The sequence below is a fragment of the Physeter macrocephalus genome, chromosome 17 (assembly GCF_002837175.3).
Source record: "Physeter macrocephalus isolate SW-GA chromosome 17, ASM283717v5, whole genome shotgun sequence".
In the NCBI taxonomy this organism is placed as follows: domain Eukaryota; kingdom Metazoa; phylum Chordata; class Mammalia; order Artiodactyla; family Physeteridae; genus Physeter; species Physeter macrocephalus.
In genome coordinates, this window is record NC_041230.1 from 25,629,889 (window position 1) to 25,640,199 (window position 10,311).

General features: G+C 36.7%; 1 protein-coding gene across 2 annotated transcripts in view; it reads left to right on the forward strand.

Annotated features, from left to right (window-relative positions):
- RBL2 (RB transcriptional corepressor like 2) overlaps positions 1-10,311 on the forward strand; it is a 50,606-nt gene that overhangs the window by 33,544 nt on the left and 6,751 nt on the right. For both annotated transcript variants that reach the window (XM_024124863.2, XM_024124864.3), the window contains exons 18-21: positions 3,979-4,050; positions 4,784-4,889; positions 5,856-6,061; positions 6,671-6,835. In XM_024124863.2, coding sequence (XP_023980631.1) covers positions 3,979-4,050; positions 4,784-4,889; positions 5,856-6,061; positions 6,671-6,835 — 549 coding nt within the window. The remainder of the gene's footprint in view (positions 1-3,978; positions 4,051-4,783; positions 4,890-5,855; positions 6,062-6,670; positions 6,836-10,311) is intronic.

Genomic DNA, 10,311 nt, shown 5'->3' on the forward strand with positions numbered 1-10,311 from the left:
TTTTTTTTTTTTTTTTTTGTGGTATGCGGGACTCCCTCTGTTGTGGCCTCTCCCGTTGCGGAGCACAGGGACCGGACGCGCAGGCTCAGCGGCCATGGCTCACGGGCCCAGCCGCTCCGCGGCATGTGGGATCCTCCCAGACCCGGGCGTGAACCTGGTTCCCCTGCATTGGCAGGCGGACGCGCAACCACTGCGCCACCAGGGAAGCCCAGCTCTGACTTCTTGTCACAAAGAAGTCAGGTGGGGTTCAGATAGAGATTATGTTGAGTCTGTAGATCAATTTGGGGAACATTGCTATCTTAACCATATTTCACTTTCTGATCAATGAACATTTGGGACCTATGCTTTTCTTTATGGGTAGTTTATTGATGGATGATTCTTTTTCTTGTTATGAGTGTATTCAGATTGTCTGTTTCTTCTAGAATCAATTTTGGTAGTGTATGTCTTCCTAGGAATTTGTCTGTTTCCTCTGGGCTTTCTAATTTGTTGGCACACAGTTGTTCATAATATTCCTTTTAGTCCTTTTTATTCTTTGTCAGTAGTAATTTAACAATCTCTCTTTTTATCTTAGTCAGTGTAGCTGAAGGTTTATCAATTTTGTTGATTTTGTCAGTGAGATTTTGGTTTCATTTATTATTATATGCTCTAATCTTTATTATTCCCTTCTTTTTGCTTGCTTTAGGCTTAGTTTTGTTTTGTTTTGTTTTTCCTGGCTTGCCGCACGGCTGGTGGGATCTTAGTTCCCTAATCAGGGATCGAACCCAGGCCCTCGGCAGTGAAAGCGCCAAGTCCTAACCGCTGGACCGTCAGGGAATTCCCTAGGCTTAGTTTTTGCTCTTCTTTTTTCAATGTCTTAAGATGAATGGTTAGGTAATTAATCTTTCTTCTTTTTTACTATAGGCATTGAGCTATAAATTTCCCTCTAAGCACTGCTTTAGCTGCATCTCATAAGTTATGGTATGTTGTGTCTTCATTTTCATTCATCTCAGTGTTTTCTAATTTCTCTTTTGATTTGACTTACTGGTTATCTAGGTGTGTTAATTTCAACATACTTGTGAGTTTCCCAAATTTCTGTTAATGATTTCTAGTTTCAATCCATTGTAGTCAAAAAACACACTTTGTATTAATTACTTCAATCCTTTTAAATTTATTGAAGTTTCGTAACCTAGCATATGGTCTATCCTGGAGAATGTTCAATGTGCACTTGAGAAGAATGTATATTCTGTTGTTGGGTGGAGTGTTCTATAGATGTCTGTAAGGTTTTTTAGTGTTTTTTATAGTGTTAAAGTCTTCTGTTTCTTTGTTGATCTTCTATCTAGTATCCATCCATTATTGAAAGTGGGGTATTGAACTCTCTAAATATTATTATTGAATTGCCTATTTCTCCCTTCATTTCTGTCAGTTTTTACTTCATATATTTTGGTACTCTGTTATTAGGTGCATGTGTGTTTTTAATTGTTGTACCTTTCTGATGGATTGACCCTTCATCATTATGAAATGTCCCTTTTTATCTCTAGTAACTTTTATTTTTTGTTTTAAAGTCAGTTTTATAGTGTGATATTTGTATAGCCACCCAGCTTTCTTAGGGTTGCTGTTTGCATGATATACCTTCTTTCCATCATTTTCTTTCATATCTGTTTGTTTGTTTTAATGTAAAGTGTGTCTCTTATATACGGAGTATAGTTGGATCTCTTTTTTTATCTAGTCGGACAATTTCTGCCTTTCATTTTGTTGTTTAATCCATTCATATTTTAACATAATTGTTGTAACTGGATTTACATCTGTCATTTTACTTTTTGTTTTTTATATATGTCTCATGTCTTTCAGATACCTCTTCCTCCTTTATTGCTTTCATTTTCATGTGTATTCATGGCATTTTAATTTCAGTGATGACTCTTTAACTTTTTTTTTCTTAGTGGTTTCTTTGGGACTTACCATATACTTTTTTTTTTTTCTTTTTGCTCTTTCCCGCCCCTTTTTTTGCCCCATCTTTATTGATACATAATTGACATATCACATTGTGTAAGTATAAAATGTACAGTGTGATGATTTGATACATGTATATATTGCATTATGATTACCACCCAGCTACTTTTTCTTGGTAGTAAGAATATTTAAGATCAACTCTCAAGTATACCATTCAGTTTGTTAACTATAGTCATCATGCTGCAAATTAGTTCCCCAAAATTTATTCATCTTATAACTGGAAATCTGTACTCTTCGATTAGCATCTCCCCACTTCCTCCATCCCCCACATATACATCTTTACTTATGAAAACCAGCTTCAAATTTATACTAACTGAATGCCAGTGAGATATAGAAGTGTTACTTCTATGTAACTGTTTCCTTTTTGTTATATTGTGGTAGTATTGTTATACATATTATATCCATGAATGTTATAAATTCAAAACCACATTGTTATTATTTAATATTTTTATGACTTTTAAAGGAGCTGAGAGAAGAAAGGAGTGCAAGTATTTATTTATAGCTTTTATCATATTAACCTTATTTACCATTTATTTACCTTATTTCTCTCTGTTGGTTCCTGGGGATTTGAGTTGTCATCTGGAGTCATTTCCTTAGCCTAGAATAGCTTTCCTCCTAATCTTCTCCTTTGTGCTGTTTTTGGCAAATATATATATCACGTTTCATCATGTATGTATGTTGTTTTATACAATTAAAAAAAACCAGTTAAGAAATATGCATTTTATACTGTCTTTCCAGTTACATAACGATCTTTACCATTGCTCTTTGTTTTTTCACATGTATTTGAATTACTGTGTGGGGTCACTTAACTTTTATTTTTTTATTTTATTTTATTTATTTATTTAATCTATTTGGTTGCGTTGGGTCTTAGTTGCTGCACGCAGGCTTTCTCTAGTTGTGGCAAGCGGGGTCTGCTCTTCATTGCAGTGCACAGGCTTCTCATTGCAGTGGCTTCTCTCGTTGTGGAGCACAGGCTCTAGGTGCGTGGGCTCGGTAGTTGTGGTACACGGGTTTAGTTGCTCCGCAGCATGTGGACTCTTCCTGGACCGGGGCTTGAACGCGTGTCCCCTGCATTGGCAGGTGGATTCTTAACCACTGCGCCATCAGGGAAGTCCTGGGGTCACTTACTTTTAGTATGAAGAACTTTCCTTAGTATTTTCATGTAAGATGGTTCTGCTAGCAGCATATTTTCTTTCTTTATGTTTACGTGAGATTGTATTTATTTCACTTTCATTTATGAAAGATAACTTTATTGGATACCAAATTCTTAGTTTTCACTTTGTCCATTGTCTCATAGCCTCCATAGTTTCTAATGAGAAGTCTTCTGTTACTTTATCGGAGTTTCCTAGTAAGCAAAAAGTTGCTTTTCTCTTGATGCTTTCAAGATATTCTCCCTTCCTTTGGCATTCAGCTTTTTTACTATATGTCTTGGTATGGAGCTCCTTGCATTTGTCCTACTTGGAATGTTAAAATTCATGGATATGTAGATTGTTTTTAAAATAAATTTGGGAATGTTTCAGCCTTTATTTCTTTGAACATTTCTTTCGGCTCCTCTCCCTCCCCTCCTTCTGGTACTCCCACAGTCTCTTGATGTGCCACATTTCTCTGAAGCTCTGTTAATTTTTCCTCATTCTTTTTTTTCCTCTGTTCTTTGGATTGTACAACTCCATCTTCAGGTTTGCTAAATGTTTTTTGCCAGTTCAAATCTAGTCTTTCATTCCTCTGATGAATTTTTTGTTACCGTAATTTTTTATTCTAGGTCTTGGCTCAAATACCATTTATTCCCTCTGTTGTTACTGAATTTTAGTAGATTTTCTTGAATATATATTTCTTCATTTGCTATATGGCTTTTAGGGCCATTTCCAGAGGCTTTAAATGATTGTTTTTTAATATAATTTTCACCAGTGTCACTGGGGAGCATGTTCACGGACCATCTCATAGTATTATGCTGGAAGTAAAATTCTCTCTCAGAGTACTCCTATTCTTTGCCAGGTCACAAAAGAAGACAAGTCCTTCCAGAATATTATGCGTTGCTATAGGACTCAGCCACAGGCCCGGAGCCAGGTAACTTACTACGTTTTCTCTCATGGCTGAAAATAAAGATCAGAGTCTTTGAGGCATACAAAAAAGTTAACGACAGTTGATTCTGTGGCCTTTTCTCCAGGATAAAAAACTAAGATTCTACTTTAAGGGAAGTCTTTATTTTAATCTTATTTAATTATTAACAGCAACACATCTTGACTAACAGACAGCTACACATCTTGATTAGTTTAAGTTCTCTTTTCACCAAAAGGTAATGATGTGAAATAATTGATTCCTTTTTAATTCAGATAATCACAAGATAGATGTAAATTAGGAAGCTGTTTGGATTCTATGTCACCTTGAATTCAGTCTGGTTTAGGAAACATAATGCTGTACATTTAACCAAAACAGCATTAAGTGAAATTTTAAAACTCATTTTACCTTTCATGCTATTCATTTGTTTCACGAGGTAGGTAGGTATGTGAGATCTTTGTACTGATATTTGACTTAGAATGACTTGATTTTACAATTGCATATTATTACTGCTCTGTAGAATTGTAGGCAGTACTTGGAAGTTGAAGCCTGACAGGCCCTGATGTAAATCCTGTATCTGTTATTTGATATGTAACCTTGGCTGCATTTATTAACCTCCCCTGAGTAGGAAAACTACTACTATATGGAGCTGTGAGAATTAAATAACATGTCAAAGTCACATAGTCTAGGATGTGCTCAATAAATAACTCGTTTCTGTTCCCTTCTCATGACCTGTCTAAAGGTGTACAGAAGTGTTCTGATAAAAGGGAAAAGGAAAAGAAGAAATTCTGGCAGCAGTGATAGCAGAAGCCATCAGAATTCTCCAACAGAACTAAACAAAGACAGAAGTAAGTGGGATCTTTATGAACTTATAAAATGAAATTAAGAGCTTCTCTTATTTTTTAGGCCTAGGACTAAGGATTAATAAATTACTGTTGTAGAAACTATGAAAATATTTTATTGGCAAAAGATTTGTTGGACAATAAACCAAATTCTAAATTTAGTCACAGGGCTGTTTGCCTTTATCCCGTGGCTTTGAGGCACATTGTGCATAACACTTTTCTCTAGAGGGATTAGCGAAGGATGGAGAAGGCAGGCATTTGTTGACTTCAATTCGAGAAAAATGTGGCATGTCAACAGAAACCATGCTATGGAAACACCATCCTTAATTGTTGGTTTATACCACTTAATGCAGGGCTCAGGTCCTAGAAAGCTTGGTATAAATTAATGAAAACTATTCAGTAAGCCCTTGCTACATTAATAGCATGGTAGTACAGTTAGTATTTTTTTTTTTAATTAATTAATTTCTTTTTGGCTGCGTTGGGTCTTGGTTGCTGCGCGTGGGCTTTCTCTAGTTGCAGTGAGCTGGGGCTACCCTTCATTGCAGTGCGTGGGCTTCTCATTGCGGTGGCTTCTCGTTGCAGAGCATGGGCTCTAGGCACGTGGGCTTCAGTAGTTGTGTGTGGGCTCAGTAGTTATGGTTCACGGGCTCTAGAGCGCAGGCTCAGTAGTTGTGGCGCACGGGCTTAGTTGCTCCGCAGCATGTGGGATCTTCCCGGACCAGGGCTCAAACCCGTGTCCCCTGCATTGGCAGGCGGATTCTTAACCACTGCGCCACCAGGGAAGCCCTAAAGTTCGTATTTAATATCTTATCTGTGCTTTGCTCCTTGGTATGAAGAGTAAGAGTGCCCATTTGCTGCTATTCAGTAAGTAGAGCAGGTAGCCATTCACCCTTATCTTACTGAATTTTCTTTTTAAAAGCAACCTGCACTAGCAGTCTTCCTGTTTAACACTTTTTGTTCCACCGGTTATAGCCAGTAGAGACTCCAGTCCTGTCATGAGGTCAAGCAGCACCTTGCCAGTTCCACAGCCTAGCAGTGCCCCTCCTACACCTACTCGTCTCACAGGTGCCAACAGTGATGTGGAAGAGGAGGAGAGGGGAGACCTTATTCAGTTCTACAACAACATCTACATAAAACAAATTAAAACATTTGCCATGAAGTACTCACAGGCAAATGCAGTAAGTTTGATGAGGATTATTTCACACTTTTTTCACTTGTGAGGAATGAGGAATCACTTATGTTTGAGCTGCTTCTGTGTAAACTAGTTTTACAAATCTTTTTGTTAAGTAAGATAAGGAAGTCTCTAACAGAAATAATGGGCTTAACCAACATAATTTCTACTGTTGTGAAGCATTAAACAAGATGATATTTGGATTCCCTACAAAGTATAGTAATATGAGACAAATTGCATAGGTTCAAATTATCCAAAACTTACCAGCTGTGGTGACCCTGCAAGTTATTTAACTTCCTCTGTACCTCATTTCCTCATATATAAAATGGGACTAGAAGTAGTCCCCCGCTTATAGGGTTGTTGGGAGGATTAAATTACATAATGTATTTAAAATGCTTAAAACAGTGACTGGCACAGAGAAAGCACTTAGATGTTTGCGATTTGTATGGTTTTCTTTAGGTTTAAGTTTTGCCGCTAATACATCACTATCTACCATTCATAAAGCTACTGGTTTATTATACCTCTTCACTCTTTCAATAAAAATAACCATTTTCAAAAAAAAGCACCTGGTTAGAAATTTCGTTTACCTTTCTTAGAAGTTTTTTTTGTTAAACAGATGGATGCTCCTCCACTCTCTCCCTATCCGTTTGTAAGAACAGGCTCTCCTCGCCGAATACAGTTGTCTCAAAATCATCCTGTGTACATATCCCCGCATAAAAATGAAGCAATGCTTTCTCCTCGAGAAAAGATTTTCTACTACTTCAGCAACAGTCCTTCAAAGGTGAGCCTAATATAAATCTTGGCCTTTATTAACCCCAAAATGTTTAGGATTCTAGAAACAGGGTTGTTGGGAAACCCTCAGTACTCACACGAGTGATGGGATCTGTCAAGGAAGAGTGACCAGTAAGTCCCAGCAGCAAAAAACAAGGGTTTGCTGGGGAGAACTTTAAAGCTGGAAATAGGGTAAGGGATCTGGATTTTCATTCCTCCCTTTTCCTATTTGTACGTTTGAGTATTCTGCTATAAATCTGGAATTTTATTTTTTTATTCCATTTGTAAAACTTTAAAATTCCAAATTTCTGTTAGGGAAGGAAAATTTGGATCCCTTAACTGATTTACTAAGTGCCTCCTTCTGGGATAGGAAGTGTCTCTGTCCTCTGGATTCTTAGTCTAAGGGTTTCTCAGAAATGGGCATTTTGGACACTTGGACAGTGTCACATTAGCACAGATTTAAGTGGTAGCATCTGCCTCAGTCTGCAATGGGGAGGGAAGCTTGAGTGAAGCCTCAATGGATGAAAAGTTAGCAGACTGCTGAGGGGTAGAAGGAAGGGCATGCAGGATGAAGCAGATAAGGGAAGGGAAACAAAGTTCTTGAGGCAGTAAGGCTAGATCCCTAGGAATCATATGCTGTGTTAAGGAGTGCACCTGCATCTTAAAGGTCCTTAAGTGATATTTGTATTTATAAAGATTGTTTAGGAAAAACACATATATAACACATTGCCTAGACTCTCAAAAAAATGCCAGTATCATGAAGAGATAGATGATGGATAGATGGTAGGGAGAGTACTGATCTAGAGTAAAGGAGACTAAAGAGACATGACAACCAAATGCAAGGCATGATGATCTTTGATTGGATCCTGCATAGAAAAGCACAACTATAAAGGATATTTGGGGGACAAGTGGGAAAATTGAATATTGACTTTAATGTTTATCCTTAAATTTCTGTTAAATGTCTTTGGTATTGATGATGGTACTAGATTATATAGGAGAGTATGTGTTTAAAGTATTCAGAGATGAGATGTCCCAGTGTCAACAACTTACTTTCAAATGGTTCAGCTAAAAAGAAAATTATGTAGAGAACAAATGTGGTAAAATGTTAATGACAGATAAATGGGTGCTCAATGAACTATTCTTCTAACTTTTCTGTAGGCTTGAAATCTTTTGGGGGAAAAAGAAAAAGTTGGGGGAAACAAGTAAAAAGGATAGCAGCAAAAATCTTAGGAAAAGTTTTTCCATTATATTTTCTACAATAGTAACAAAGTATCACATGCCTTGGACTAAATTGATCCTGTGTAGAAACTTATTTAACTTGAATAAGAGATTTTTTAAAAACTGGAATAAATGAAGATATACTAATATTTCTCAATAGGAAGACCAAATATTAAAAAGATACAGTTTCCTCCAACCATTACATAGGTTTAATCTAATTCCAATGATAACCCAGTGGAATTGTGAAAGCTGGAAATATAAATCTGCAATAGCCCTGAAAGGCAATTTTAGTTGGTGAAAACAGCTCTGATGCTCCTCTATTAGTAGATTTTCATCCTATACCAAATAAATTCCAAATGAATTAAAAAGTTAAATGGAAAAAATGAATTGGAGTAAGAATATTCAATTCATGGGCTTCCCTGGTGGCGCAGTGGTTGCGCGTCCGCCTGCCGATGCAGGGGAACCGGGTTCGCGCCCCGGTCTATGGCCGCTGAGCCTGCGCGCCCGGAGCCTGTGCTCCGCAACGGGAGAGGCCACAACAGAGGGAGGCCCGCATACCACAAAGAAAAAAAAAAAAAAAAAAAGAATATTCAATTCAAAAGGCCAAAAAAGGAAGAAGATAGCAAACAAATAGCAACTAAATATAAATGGTCTAAATATACCAATTAAAATGCAGAAATTTTAAGACTGGACAAAAAAGGAAGACCTGTTTTACTGCTTATTAGTAACCCACTTTAAATATAGACACAAATAGTTTAAAGTAAAAGGATGATAACCCAAATGTCCCATTAACTGATGAATAGTTAAATCTATATCCATACAAGGGAATATTACTCCAATAAAAAGGAAGTTCTGATAACATGCTACGACTAGGATGGACCTTGAAAACATTGTTAAGTGAAAGAAGCCAGTCACAAAAGGACAAATATTGTACTTCGGTTTCTATGAAATGTCCAGAATGGGCAAATTTATAGAAGCAGAAAGTAGACTAGTGATCCCCTGAAGGGAATGGAGAGTTTCAGCTAATGGATCAAAGTTTCTTTCTGGGATGATGAAAGAGTCCTAAAATTCAATGTGGTGATGGTTGCACAGCTCTGGGAACATACTAAAAGCTATGGATTTGTATACTTCGAATGGTTGAATTATACGGTATGTAAATTATATCACAATACAGCTATTTTTAAAAAGAAAAAGGACGGACAAAGTTAAACTCTGCTCACACTAATCAAAAGAAAGCTGGAGTGGCTACATTAATATCATTAATATTGGTATCTGAAAGGAAATTTCAGAGCAGAGAATGTTATCAACGATAGAGAAGGTCATTTCCTAATTATAGACAGGACATACAGTCTTAAATAGAAAAAAATCAGTTACAGTCAAGAGATTTCAAGATAACTGCTAGAACAAGTAGACAAAGAAAAATCAGTAAGGATATTCAAGATGTAAACATTATCAACCAAACTGACTAACTGACATTAATAGAATACTCCAACAGCATCAAGCTCACATGTAACATTTACCAAGATAGACCCACTGTGGACCATAAAACAAGTCTCAGTAAATTTTAAAGGATTTAAATAATGTATTTTCTCTGACCACAACAGAATTAAATCAGAAATCAATAACAGAAAGATATCAGGAAAACCCCCAAATTTTTGGAACCTAAACTGCATAATCTCTAAGAGTTAAAGAAGAAATAAAAGAGAAATTGGAAAATATTTCAAACCAAATGAAAATGAAAACAACATATCAAAATTTGTGAGATGCCATGAAAGCAGTGCTAAGAGGGAAATAAGCACCAAATACCTATATTAGGAAGGAAGGTCTCAAATTGGTGACCTAAGATTTCACCCTTAGGCAACTAGAAAAAGCAGGAATCAATGAAATAGCTGAAAATTGGGAAAATTAAGGTCATTAAAAGCTAGGGGTTTTGTGTAAATTTTAAAAATTGATACATCTCTGTGCAGATTAATTGGGAAAGAAAAAGAAATGACACATCACCAATACCAGAAATGAGAGATTCAGTACCAGTCCTACAGACATTAAAAGTATAATGGATAAAAAACTTTCTGCCAATAAATGCAATAATGCAGATGAAATGGACAAATTCCTTGAAAGTCAAAATTTCCAAAATACACTCAAGAAGAAGTAGTCTCAGTAGAATTATATCTATTAAACAAACTGAATCTGTAGTTTAAAAACTGTAGGCCCGGGGGCTTCCCTGGTGGCGCAGTGGTTGCGCGTCCGCCTGCCGATGCAGGGGAACCG